A 14,137-nucleotide genomic window follows, 5' to 3' on the forward strand; every position below is an offset into this window, starting at 1 on the left:
GCTCCCATATTCTCCCTGGATGAAATGATAAATTATCTTTTTGCTATCATACAATCGGCGGTGGGCGCCATAGAGTGTTTTTTCGTCTATTGGTAGCATCAAAGCTATTAAGTTAACTATGATCAAAGCCCGGTAACGTTAAAGATACTGACATATGACTGATCTAGTGTTTGTATATGCAGTAGTCTTTCCAACGGCAGAACGGGGCAGCCATGGCGAAGAATAATGTTCTAAGCAAAGAAAGGACCAGCATCCAAGGGGATATTATCGATGTTATGATATATTTACCCGACAACACTGGTCATCAAGTTCACATTCAAGACGGTAAAACAACAACAACGACCAAATTTTTTGAAACCATGGTCGCCGCACTTGATCTTCCTGCCGAACCTGCCCAGAAATGTTTTGCTCTCTGGTTGAAATCACCATTGCTGGGTTAGTAGTATAACTGTTTTATGAGTGTCGTGTGATTTGTTTTACTGTCATGCTATTGTCAGATTGCTGGATTGTAGCATAATTCTGTAATTAATTTGATTATTTACTCAACAGTTCCATATCTTATCTTCATGTCTGTATGCAGGTATGGTGTTCCAAAGCTATCAAAATTATATTTACCTGACATCAGATTTTAGGAAACGTACTGATTAGAGGTCTATGTGAGTTTCGACATGTTGGGTGTTGAAATTTTATTTAGGATTAGGATTTTACATATTTATTATGCAGGAAAGTCGATGAGACAGGTTAACCATATGGCATACCATAGCCGCTCAATCATGTCATTTGATAATCCGGTTCATTTTGGATATGAGATCAGTTAGCCAATTATTTGATCCAGATTCAGAGATTCATAGACTTGAAGCCTTAACTGACCAGCAGTTACATTAACCACTTTTAGGCGGCGAGGAGTACAGCAATCCTCTCGCACACAATTATCCCAAAGGATTCGAACCTCTGAAGCCACGCAGGGTAATCAGAGGTGCGGTGGAAAGCGAATTCCTAATGCACGATTTATTTTATATGTGTTGTATGATATTCTAGCGATTTTTAGCCACTAAAAATTCAAAGCCACTGCTACCGTTGAAATACAATTTATCACACTACACGTTTGCCAGTCAAGGAACAAAATGTTCGGCACATTCATTTTAGACCCTGGCAGCGGCGAAACTTATATTTGATACATGATAAAATGCTCGATCAGGCTTGCCCAGAATCAAATACTGTACATGTATTTTTGCACATGTAGAGTACTGTATTCGTCCTGTTTTAAAACACACAACAGGCGCTGCACGAAACTGCAAGGCAATTTTGGGGGTATGACGTTAAATTTACGAACATCAGACGCGATCGGCCACTCGAAACATGGAGATCGATCGCGGTCGACGTGTTTGCCATCCCTGTTGTGCAGAATACAGATCCAAGGTATATCTGTGTATATTCTGTGAACCATTGAGTTTTTTTCCCGTCAAACATTCCATAATCAAATGTAATTCAACTATATGCCTAATTTTTTTGTGTATTGCTTCATTACGCTGATTACTGGATAATGAACAAGGCTCTTGGCGAGCAGCCAATTATACACTTCATAGCATATAATAATAGTTGGATCACCAGAAATACACTTCTTTGAATATATCATTTATTTACATCTTTAAATGAATAGAATTCATTGGAAATGCATACCTACAAGCCTACAGAAGTTAAATCTCACAAATCCTGGCCTCTATTGAGGACGTGGATGTTTTTCATCATTGCTAAAAAAGCTAAAATCAATAGTTTTCCTCATTTAGTTTGGTCAACCTTGAATAATCAAATATTTTCCGAAAAGATGGAAAATATAGGCTATATATTAGCAAATTTAATTAGGCATTATACAAACACAAAAATAAAACATAAGCATATTTTTGAATTTATATAATAGCTTACTATCAATTGAAGATATCTTATCAATTTTCAGATGTTCAATTGAGGCCACATCATGTACCATTTCGTATGGTACGACAGTGGGGCCTTCTCATTGACAAATTTTCTGCAGCTGATGATGTTGTTAAAATGAAAGGTATATATATATATATATGCTAATTGCTAATATGACTCAATTTAATTGTGTATCCTAAATGTTTTCAATATTATATGACTTTCGATTGTAAATCCACAGTAGTTGATAAAATTCAACTTACCCTAAATTTAAACATCCATCTTGTGTCACTGGCTGGATTGTATTTACCGGTATATAATTAATTTGTAAGGTTTCCTAAGTATTTGTTCGTTGAAACAGAATATTGAATTATCTCACATTTAACAATTGAATTTTTTTTCCTGTAAAAATCAGTACCAATAGTCAGTACAAATTATGGCATAAAACATTTTTTGTTATCATTAAAAGTATTCAACCTTATCGGTTTCTAAGTAATTTTGCAGTTGCAAAAATTTTATATGAAGAGAAGTCTTTAACAGATTTTGTTTTCATCAGATGAGCCTGCTCTGGTGTTCAAACGAAATGCATTTCTTACTAAAGAAGAAGAAGCCAAGATACACGATAAGAAAATCTTGGATATTTTGTTGATGGAAGCAAAATCAAATATACAAAATGGTTGGTTTGATTTCATCACAATTTTAATGCACTGCTATTTAATAACTCATAAGTATCCTACTCTATTTTCAAGTTGAGAGGCAAATGATCGCAGAATTACTGCATTCCGGAATTAACATATTTGGGGCATTCGAAGCAACTGTTGAATTTCTTTAATTTTTTTAAAAGTATTGAAATTAATTGTTTTGTATTTTTTATATTAAAAGACACTCGAATTTTATTAGACTGCATTCTTTCTACCGAAAAAGTTAAAATTTCACCCAGGTTTTTGATAATTTACACAAAGTTGCCTGAAATGTAGAAATTCCAATATAATTGATATGTTTTGTGATGACTCCGGTTCGGTTATTTTTATTTCGAATAGATGCACTGGACTTCAGTTAATAAAGCTTAAGTGTTTGCTGTAGGACATGTCTTCACCTATTTAACGATTTATTACCAGAATTTTAATTGATGATAGAAGTCGCTTCCCAAAGTGGAAAATGTCCTGTAGTGTCCCATACAATATGCACATTATTGGCATTGCTCTACAGTGTTACATTAGATAACTTGAGCATTAACAACAAAATGAAACATTAATGCATGGTTGACTTGCCATCCCGTAGTGCCACGCTATATTTTAATATATATTTTATATCCGCTAAATAAGTCTTGTGTGTAACTTTTGTGCAGTTTTGTTCAAACCCCATCAAACAACTGATTGGACAATGACACAAAACATGTAGCTGGAAATGTAAAAATATATTGCATCTAACAATATGCAAAATTTTTGGAATAGTCTCGTAGAGTCACTTGGAATAGCCCATTTGTCTAACAAACAATATTTCTATAGCTGTACTGAAACTCATTGACATGATTGAGATATTTACGTCCTTGATATTTGAGAGTCAACTTCAAATTTTGAGTATTGATGAAAACTTGGATGGCCATACATACCGTAGTATGAATATATATAGAAGTTAGACTATATATATGGATAACATAAATTCTCGATGTCGATTATGTAAATGCTATGCATATTGTTTTTACTGTAATTACCGTAATTTTTCTTGATATTAAATAATTCCCATTCCTAGCTTCTAATTTTTCATTAGTGATTTCTAATTTTTTCGAAAAGGTATTTATCCGTGTGATCGGGAAGATGTTGAACAATTGGGGATTCTACTTTGTGTAATGAATAAACATCAGTGTCGAGGCAAAGATGTCAAGACTGAACAAAAAAGCTTCAGGTAGGAACATGCCAAGTAGGGGATATCGATTGTTTATTTTGTATAACAATCTGTATATTCAACAGCTTATTCATTGCTAATCAGACTTGCTCAGTATGTTTTGAAATTTTTTACTGGCCCAATTTCATGTCTGTTGTAGGATGTTATATTGATCATTTTACCACAAATATACCGAATTTTACTAGAAATCAATAATTGGAATTCTTGATTAAAATTTTCTTATATCATTCTTTGCTTGAAATTCATTTTTTGACCATATCATTAAATATCCAATTTGTTGCCGATTCATCCTTCGAAAATAGTGTTCAAATTATATTGCTGTTAAAGTTGGTCATATTCCAAGAAAATGTCAAACAAATGAAGACACCAAGATATTACAATGTCAGTAGATATTTGAGAAGTTGTTTTTGAAGTAATATCAAATTACCAATATATTACCATGCTATTTTTGTAGTATTTTTATTGTCATGTTATTTTCAGAAATACGATACAGGGTGTCATACCAGAACATATGGTTCGTCACAGGAAAACAATATTTCGTCGTCAAAAATCTTTTGAAGATCATGTTTATCATAGTTTTCGTCATATTTCAAATAAAGAAGAAGTGGAAAATGCACAATTAGAGTTTATGAAAATTTGTTGGCAGTTACCATATTATGGGTAGGAATTTCTTATCACTTTGCCCAAGGGTAAATGTGTCATTCTACCATTATCTGTTTATTTATAGATACATGCATGTAAGTGTAATGATATATTTCTAGAGCAGAATGTAACAACAATTCTGTATTTCTTGATCTTTATCAAACCCAGGAACTAATATTCAGTCAGACATCAGTGGATGAGCTAAATGTTTTGTTCACTTGAAAAGGAATTATTATTAATAAACAATTATTTTTTTTTACGATGTCAAAATAACCTCATTGAAAATAATTTCCTGCAAACATGCTGTACATCTTTGTAATATGTACTCAATCTCTTCAAATATACTATAATACATGTTAAGTCTATTTTTTTCAAAATCCGAATAATGTTCTATGATTTTAATTAGGGAATGCTGTAGTGTTCCAACTGTAGGTTTTGTTATCTGACTTGATAATATGAAACTGTACTTTAGCTATACAATATCTTTAAACATGTTGTTATGCTTTAGGAGCGTTATGTTTGAGGGTGAAGTTGAGAATAAGAACAATAAAACCTTGGCATCATGGTTTTTGAGTAGCTCAACAATGCAAGTTCGTGTCGCAATCAATACTACTGGAATCTGGATAATCAATTCAGAGAAAAAGGTATTTCGTTGATTACTATTTTCTATATGTTCTTGTTGTCGTTCAAATATATGTACATTACATTACAGTGTGAGACTGTGACGTAGTTCAATCCCAATTATTGATCACCTGAAACTCCTAATATAACTTTGCTTGTTTTGGGAAATTTGTTTTGCATTGATCAATTCATATAAAATGTCATTGCTAAAATGCTTGTAGTCTATACTAAAAGAAGGCAGTCTGGATATAGTTGCCGAATTGAATTTGTGAAATGAAGATTTATTGTCGTTTTAACATAGCCAAGAAAGTTGCAATTTTTTTGCTCAGTCCAATTTTGGTAGAAACTACTTTGTTTGGCTTTAATATAGTTTCAGGGTTACTCATTGTTCTACCTGTTGATTTTAAAATTTTGAAACTTGCTTTTTTTGATCAGCATGTTTTGCTTGGTTTGACATACGGAGAATTCAACTGGGAAGTTGCCACCAAACAACCAGATGAAGATGATGAAAATGCTGGTGATGACAGAGAATCTATTCCAAGTCTGTTTATAGAATTTGATGAAGATAAAACAACAAAACTTCTACAAATTATATCGAAACAGGTTCTGTTAAAGTCGCGTTATGTTAAACATAGAGATATATGCATGCATAAAGATGGGTCGAATTCCTCCATTTTTGGGGCTGAGACAAATTTCCAATAGCATTGTGAATTTCGTCATGTGGATTTTGCTTGCAAACAATACCAAGTGCATACGGGTCCTTTCGTTCCAGAATTGACATTTGAAATTGATCCTTTTCTGGTATAAGTCAAGTTGTGATTCAGTATTGTTTTAAATGGGCAATCATGTCTAAATGAGGATTGGTTACAAACAAGGGTAACATTGCTGATTCTGGCTTTTATATTAATGCCAATAATACAGGAACAAAATTGTGGCGTAAAATTGTTTTGATTTGCTAGATTTGTTCCATATGACTGATGATCCAGACAAAAAGTTTGTTTCTTGAGTACAACTTTCATTGACAATGAAGCCAACTTTCGATTTATTTTGTCTTTTCCTATGTTCCTATGCTAATTCACATAGTTCTCTGGAAAAATTGAACTGTTTTTTGCCCAGTGGCTCGTTATCACATTATTACATTCATAATTTTACAGGCAAGCATGATGAACTCAATGATAGAAACATGTACTGCTGCGGCATTGCAGGCCCAACATCTTAGAAAGTCTCCACTTAAAAGTCCAGATGAAGGTAGGGCTGAATTTAGTATTTGATCGGTATATGATATTTTGTGAGTTGTAAACCCAGAAGGCAGAATATGACATTATATTAAAATATCGCCTTCAGAAGACCTGTAGATTTGGCACTGACCTCTGACAGAATTTTAGTCAAATAAAATACAGTAGGTGATATTGAGTGTCAAATCGCCTGCATATTTATTTGTCATCACAAAAAAAGATATGTACCTCAGATCGGTTGAATATTTTAAAGCTTTTTTACAGTAATAATAATTATGCAAAGGTTTGGTACTATTAGTTCTAGAAAAGTTAGTATCATCATGGAATTTTATTTTAGTTAAGTCTGAAGATTCGCCACACAAGGAAATGTCTTTCTTAAGCAGTAGCCGCGTTCGACCTCTGTTTGATAGACAAAGTTCTGTTACTCATGGAAGACCAGGAAAACTTTCTTGTCTAACTGTCCAGGAACAAGGTAACGTCTTTTATTTGTGGCCATAAGAAAATTACACCCTTCTTGAATTTCTTATGTGACTTCTCGTCGAGGTCAAAGTGTGTTTGGTTATTTTATTTACTTTTATTATGTATGATTGATTGATTTGCGTTTGTTGTTTTCAATTCTCAAGCTATATCTGCATTCTGTACACTGAATATAATATAGTATATTATGGCGGTTAGCCGGTTATTTGTTATAGATGTTGGACTTGATAGTGAAGGAAGTCGTAACCGGCCAGCGGTTACATGAATGATCCTACGGGTTATTTCAGATGCATGGATTTGATAGTCCGGTAATCTATAATGAATGGATTGCTATCACATGAACCAGCCTTTTTTGAGTATCGGTAGTTACCTATATCGAATGGTGAATTTGGTCAACTCGATTACTCCTTTACTGGAAACGAATGGTTTTGTGAAAACACTATGTTTTTATACCTCATATTATTATATTCATACCTTTAGAAGCAGATAACAGGTAAGTGAAAAATTACAAGGTGGATTGATGCCTGCGGTGACATTTTATTACGTGTAAACTCAACTAGAAGAAATATTTATTAATTATTTTTTGAGTATGGTACTTCGACTGATATTGCTTATCTGCTGTGGGCTGTCCAATTGCCAGCTTCAATAGAGTGTGGAATGTTATTTAGTGTGGCATCATACCCATGCTCTGTTAAGTTTAAAGATATCCTGAATAATTTAAATGGTGGATTTTTAATCAATAAATGATATGTATGGCATGCTTCCTAATTAAAAAAAAAACTCTAATAGTCCTGTTTAAATTACACAAAAAAGATTACAGTAATATCGTATTTTCCAACTAATATGTCGATTTTCTGACCCCGCATTTTTTGGGGGGTGGGGGGCATTTTCTGTGGTGGGCTTATTTGACAGCTCGGCTCATTTTTTCTGGGATTTTGGACCAGAAACTACTGGAAAAGGGGGACGGTTACGTGCCTTTCCAGTGGTTTCCATGAATCCGAGTTCTCAAACCGCGAATCAAACCGGAACATTTTCTTTGTGATTTTTTTATGATGTTACTGCATTTGTGTTTGCATCACAAGCAAAAGCAAGTACCGTTACCATCATGCGAAGTAAATCATGAAAACTATGAGAGTGTGTTATTTACTGACCTGACGTAAACAAAAACTGAAAGAGGATAGACATTTTTATCATGTTAGTCATAGTATTTGTCAGTTATTGTTCCGATCTTTTTAATAATATCCATAGTAATATTATAGTTGTGATTTTATTTGCTCACATGAAAACCATAATTTTAACACACCTGTTCATATTTTTTATTATGCCTTTTAGTTGCTTACTTTGACTTTTTGTGACTGGTTTAGTGGTTTGGAATTTTTTAATTTTCAAACTAGCCTATCAGGCAAAGTTCCGCGATCTTCATTCAAATACTCGATATGATCCTTTTATACAATTATCAACCTTGGTGGTGGATTGCTAAGTTTAAGGAATATGAAGATAAGATAATTGTTTAATCTAGTTTGGAATTCTGATTTCGAAAAATTATTTGATTATCCCAGGATATAATTTTTGTTCTACTTTGAGGCCTCTCAATGTGGTGGATTATTTGCTTCAAATATTTTAAAAAAATTGAAATTTATTCAACCAATTCAACAAAATTTGCACTAATTGTTGAAAAAAGTCTCAATTTTCTACCTTATTCATTTCATTTCTTGAGGACAGATCTAAAAGATTGTATCCAAAAAAATTAGGAATGGTGCGTTTGGAGTAATACCGTCCCTTTTCTCTTGCCTTTATGTTAATGAATTTGTATGCACCGACTGCAAGCATACTTCGGAAAAAATTGGGACTACTATATTTAGTGAATTTTCGAACCGTTCAGATTATAAAAGGTGTTTAAAAAATAAGTGTTATTTTGCTTGTGTGAAACAGGATTGTATGTGATAGTTCAAGCCTATGAATTAACATTTTTTAAGATCCTCATTATTGGCTCAAGTTATTCATTGTAGCCTTGTATAATAATTGTCAATCATCATTAAGTCATTCAAACTATTCTCAAGGACGAAGTTACATTAATTTGTATTATTCCATTGAGAGGACCACATACGTCAAGTTTTTGTCAATATGATTGGCAAGTCTGAAGTGAAAAAGTATAAATTATACAAATGCATCAGGAATTTTGCATGTGGTGATGCTCATAATATTGGTGATTTTGGCATTGAATATGGTTTTGCTGTGAAGAAAATTTGGATTTTTATATTCACACCCTGAGGAATTAATCAGCTATCCAGTGCATCTTGGAGCTAGCAAAAAGAATGAATAGATAAACTTGTTTTTTAAGAATTTAAAATTTGATTACGGGATAGCAGTACTTGTCATTGCGGAAGATCTAATTGGAAACTTGTATTCCTTTATAAAAGGGCTAATTTGAATATTTCCTGATTATGTTATGGTGCAGTGGTTAAATCTGAAAAAAATTATTATTTAATATGTTCATGGACATTCCACTAATAGACAAAAATTTTCTTGTTGCATCATGTCTTCTCGGTTTAATCTATTCATGAAACAAGCTAGACCATTCATAAAAAAAATCAACACTTTTTGATTGGGATAAGATTGAATTTTCCTCAAAAGGCAAAAAGGAAAACAACGTGGAAAAAATTGGATTAGAAGAAGTAGTTTGCCTCAATCATATCGACCAGTGAATCGAAATACTTTTCAACTTCCTGGAAATATTTTTCAATTATTTCCGTTTTGATTTGAATGATAAAAGAACTAACATAATGTAATATATTTTCTTATCATATTGATTTCTCTTGCTGATCATAGTTCTCATTTTATGATTTTTGCTTTACTTATTTCATCTTTGCTTTTTTACTTCATGTACTTAAAAAAATAAATGAACTAGTTTTTAAAATATTTCTTTGACTATTGTGCACCAGAATTACAACAATTTTTTCATTGTCTCATTAACAAAATATATTGATAATAGAGGAAAAAAAATGTTTTTGAACGGAGTTTCTTTATTAGTCGGTATTTATTCTCATCAATTGTAAATACTCGGCAACATTCACAGATTTTTTAAACATGTATGTAGATGAGGTTAACACTTGAGGTCATGGCAGAGCGGTGGTTATCTCATTCATGCTATTTATAATTCAATGCTTTTCATGTGTATATATTTTCATTTGGTTTGGTAAAGTTAAAATTTTTTTTCAGTATTGAATAAGTAGGAAACAGAAAAATAACCTCTTCTATAGAGTTGGAACTTATTTCAAATTATTTCATTATAATATATGTGTTCTGTCTATATAAAGCATGTCAAAATTCCTCAACCTTTTTTAACAGGATATAAATATGACCCACACTCATCATGTTAAAACATAGTTAAAATAACTTATGATAAAAAAGATTCTTATTTGAATTACTACAGCTGATCATCATCAGGATTCCAAAACCAAGTCATCAGTAACAGATGAATCTGAACTTCAGAATCATTTATCAAGAATACAACACGCAAGAAATTTTTTTCGTCGTTCTACTAAAAGTAATAAAACACTTACTTCAGAAGAAGAACGAGATGAACTTTTGTAACTTATAGTATTATTTGTTTTAAAATTTTATACTTTTTTCTAGTACTATATTAATCATAGAGCCTTATTATGTACAGAGACCAATGCTTTTTTTTTTTTTTAAAAGTTCAAAGTAAATCATGAAAAAATGTTCAATGTTGAAAAAGTTGTAGTAGGGAAAATGTTGTTATAAATCAGTTTGTTGGGCTTTGGAACTTAAGTGTCGTTTGCAGTTCTTTTTTTGCTCATAAACAACAAAACTTATTACACAAAAAAGAAATGTCTAACACTTTTTTGTAGAAACATTCTAATTTTTCATGCAAAGTTTGTTTTTCTATTTTTGTACCATTGATGTTAGGTTTATCAGGGCTATTCCAAGGTAAAATACACCGAACACTTTTAGCATTGAAAAATGAACAGGAGGCAAAATTAATGTCATGTGCGATTTTCGATGGATTTTCTTTCACCCCTCTTCTTGATTTTCTTGATGGATTATTTGAATTTAAAAGTATTTTCAATTTATATCGAAGGATTCTCAGATGCATTGTCACATGCTAATACAAAATGTTTTGAATTGTACCATCATAACTTCATGCACATCTAACAAATTTATATGTTTATTGTATCTTGTACTGATTTTTTGTATTCTATTTTTTTTGAACCAGTCAATTGCTCGACTGTTGAGCCTAGGCATTTTGTTGACACCACAACTTTAATCATATGCAACTTTGTACCAGGTTAGTATAATATTGAATATAATCTTCTTTTGCCTATTGAGTTGCCGTTTTGATGATATAAAATTTTACCAGTCGCGCTTCAAATCTCTGATAGTCTTCTAAATTGTGGTTAAGTGAAAAGGACCCTTTATATGTAAATTAAGTTGTTGCAATAGTATGCCAAATTTAATAAGTGTATTACAAAAATTAAATGATAGTTCAAATCAAAGAAATTTCAAAATTGGGCATGAAGCCTGATAAATTCTGTCTGATGATGAAAATAGTGTTTCTACTTAAAGTTTTGGGCATTTGTATTAGGGCACTTTGCTCTTGCTTCAACCATAAAAAATGTAGGTCGGTTATATCTCTGGCCAGTCAAGCACAATACATAAATTTAAGATCAAATTTATGTCATTTCATTTTCACTAAATGGTAATCTGTGTGCTATCTTAATATGTAAGTGGTTGAGTGAGTGACACCCACATGAATTAATCACAACATCTTCTTGTGTCAAGCAGGTAGTTTTTGCGCTTTACATTGCTTTGCATTTCTATATGTCGTGTTCCATTGACTACTTTAGTTTGTTACCTTCATCTAACATTTGATAAAAATAATTCGGACAGGCAATGAGAAACGTTTTACACACTAGGTACCAGTCTAATCGGTGACAAACATTCGTTCCATCTCACGATCACTTCCTGCCTCCATTCCATCGTATTTATCGTGTACTGTTTTATTTCTGTTTTGGTCGTTAGCTATCACGTTGTTATTATTGTACTGTTGCCTGCTCGTACTCCCTATTTCGGTTGGTTGCAATTTTGTTTTTTACATCACATGGTGCTCTTATGAATGCAAATAGCCATTCATATATATATTGCGTATTAGTTTTGAAAATCACAGATATTATAATATTCGTGCTTACGAGTGTTTTGATAATTGTTCTAGTTCATGAAACAGAAATAGAATGGTATTCAAATAAATCGGTCTAGTTGACGAGCAAACGAGAACGAGGTTTGATTTTCAAAGCGTAGATTATGGTGAAAGTCCTGTAGTGTAGTAGATGAGATACAAGTCTTTAATTAATTTTAAGAAGTTGTAAGGGTGCGCAACTGAATTAATCTGTTTCAAGTCGACTATAGAATGAAAATTGAAAAGTTCAGATATCTTTTAAATCGTCATATCTATGTCATATATTTAAGCTCGGGTATTTGTTGCGAATATGGGGCAGTCCGTTAGCTAACTATATACGATGTTTAGTTCCGATTAACCATAATGACCGTATTTTGTATATATATTTTAAATTGCCATTTCCGCACATGCTATTATCTGCATTGGTTCTAGTCGGACTGATCGACGCGTCAATTATCTTTCACGGGATTTGTACCTGCTATTTTTCATGGAAATAGAAAAAAATTTGCGTTATTTGTGGACTACTGATATCAGTACCAAAGTATCGATATATTTTCAGATGCTCTTCGGCCTCGAAATTAGTTCAAAAGAATAAAACGGAGAAACATACTAAATTTGATCATGTGACATACTCACCATTCTGCAAGCTGTGCAGACCGAGAGGAAATAGTCAAGCAGCATCGCTTCCTTCTCTAAATTTTCCCATAAATACTTCGGATATGCAGATGTTGCTAGTTATTAGTCCCACCTGTTGGGTAATTTTGATATCTCCGTTGACAACACAAATGGTAAAATCGTTCGGAGCACCCATGAGAGACCGAATCGAATATAAGATTGTGCGATACACAACAATCAATGCGCTTCTAGATAGATAAAAGTTTATTCATCAACAAGTCAAACAAAAAACACATATAATAACACTCATTAAGAAAATCATGTGACTAACAGTGGAATGGATTAGGAGGTCGGAAGGTCCGTCCATACGGTCACTAAACCAAAACAACTCTCCTGGCATGGATAAGGTTGACGGTTTACATTTTATATTATACCAATAATATATCATGTTGATTTGTTCTAACTAATAATCATGCATCAAGAATAATTTCGTACATATATAAATTTAAACAATAGTGGCAAAAAAAGCGTTTAATTTTATATCACACAAATTAAAAATATAAGTTGAAACGTTATGAATCAGTGCTTATTCAGAAAAGAATGGGAATAATTCTTTGAAAAAATAGTTAGTGTCATTTACCGCTTAATACATGAGCCTTTCCACATCATATAAATATATAGATCTTAATTTCGACTAGTTGTAGTTTGTTAAGAATGGTTTTGTCGAAACAACCCCCAAGTTACGATACCATACAGAATACAAGAATGAAATAATGAGTAGTAAATGCAATGTCAAATAGGGCCTAGGTTTGAACATAATCACATTCACTCGTGATAACTTGCTATATATGGTAGTCAATATATTTATTGTTAATAACTATACCAAGATATTTCATGCATGACACTTCAGTTTTTTTCAGCATTTTATCACCAAGAGATAGGAAAGCTTTGCTCATATTTTTTGCGAGAGAGCATATAAGACAATTTGAAGAATATGAGCACAGTGGCGGCTTTTAGCAATACGGGTGTAATCAGCAAACATTCTCGTGTCACTATCAGAAGCATTTTTCGATAATTATCATATATTATAAAAAGTGAAAGACCTAAAATTGAGCCCTGTGGAACTCCGCAAGATATTGGGTGAAATTCCGAAGTTGCAGAATTTAATTTGACATATTGATTTTGCCGAAACAAGTAGCTTGTCAATAATTCTCTGTACTTGATGTTGGTTGAAACCGCTGGAAGGCAATTCCTTTTTTTCGTGAGTTCCATTGGACCCGATGAGTATTTTGCTTGCTGCTTGTTCATATGAGGTGGCAATGTCTTTCGGGACATGTAGCTATGTAAAATGGCATGCATATCATCGTAATGTAACCAATAGGCCCCACTTTTGCTTTTGAAATGGAGTGACTTCGTTTTATATATATTATTGATCTGATGACAACAGAGTGAGCGGAACCGGAATACCTCAAAAATACTAACCTTGTACCCCCAAACATAAGAGTAGTGAGAAGTATTGGCATACAGTGTG

At 32.6% G+C, this 14,137-nt stretch overlaps 1 protein-coding gene across 2 annotated transcripts; it reads left to right on the plus strand.

Moving 5' to 3' along the window:
• Positions 1–81: 81 nt before the first annotated feature.
• Positions 82–12,003, plus strand: LOC120335580 (putative FERM domain-containing protein FRMD8P1). 2 transcript variants are annotated; one of them, XM_039403114.2, is made up of 12 exons: positions 82–435; positions 1,955–2,056; positions 2,471–2,590; positions 3,708–3,819; positions 4,300–4,479; positions 4,970–5,105; positions 5,518–5,685; positions 6,237–6,330; positions 6,655–6,789; positions 7,275–7,287; positions 9,429–9,579; positions 10,228–10,362. In XM_039403114.2, the coding sequence occupies exons 1-11, from the start codon at positions 213–215 to the stop codon at positions 9,550–9,552; spliced, it is 1,407 nt and encodes a 468-aa protein (XP_039259048.2). In that variant the 5' UTR covers positions 82–212; the 3' UTR covers positions 9,553–9,579; positions 10,228–10,362. The 2 variants fall into 2 exon arrangements, with proteins under 2 accessions (XP_039259048.2, XP_039259047.2); XM_039403113.2 differs by lacking the exons at positions 7,275–7,287; positions 9,429–9,579 and having other exon boundaries at positions 87–435; positions 10,228–12,003.
• Positions 12,004–14,137: the final 2,134 nt, after the last annotated feature.

The sequence above is a fragment of the Styela clava genome, chromosome 2 (genome assembly GCF_964204865.1).
Source record: "Styela clava chromosome 2, kaStyClav1.hap1.2, whole genome shotgun sequence".
In the NCBI taxonomy this organism is placed as follows: domain Eukaryota; kingdom Metazoa; phylum Chordata; class Ascidiacea; order Stolidobranchia; family Styelidae; genus Styela; species Styela clava.

Coding starts and splice junctions, on each gene's coding strand:
- LOC120335580 (XM_039403113.2), top strand. CDS start 213: ATGGCGAAGAATAATGTTCTAAGCAAAGAAAGGACCAGCATCCAAGGG. Junction 5,106..5,517: donor TAATCAATTCAGAGAAAAAG/GTATTTCGTTGA, acceptor TTTTTTGATCAG/CATGTTTTGCTTGGTTTGAC. Junction 5,686..6,236: donor TACAAATTATATCGAAACAG/GTTCTGTTAAAG, acceptor ATAATTTTACAG/GCAAGCATGATGAACTCAAT.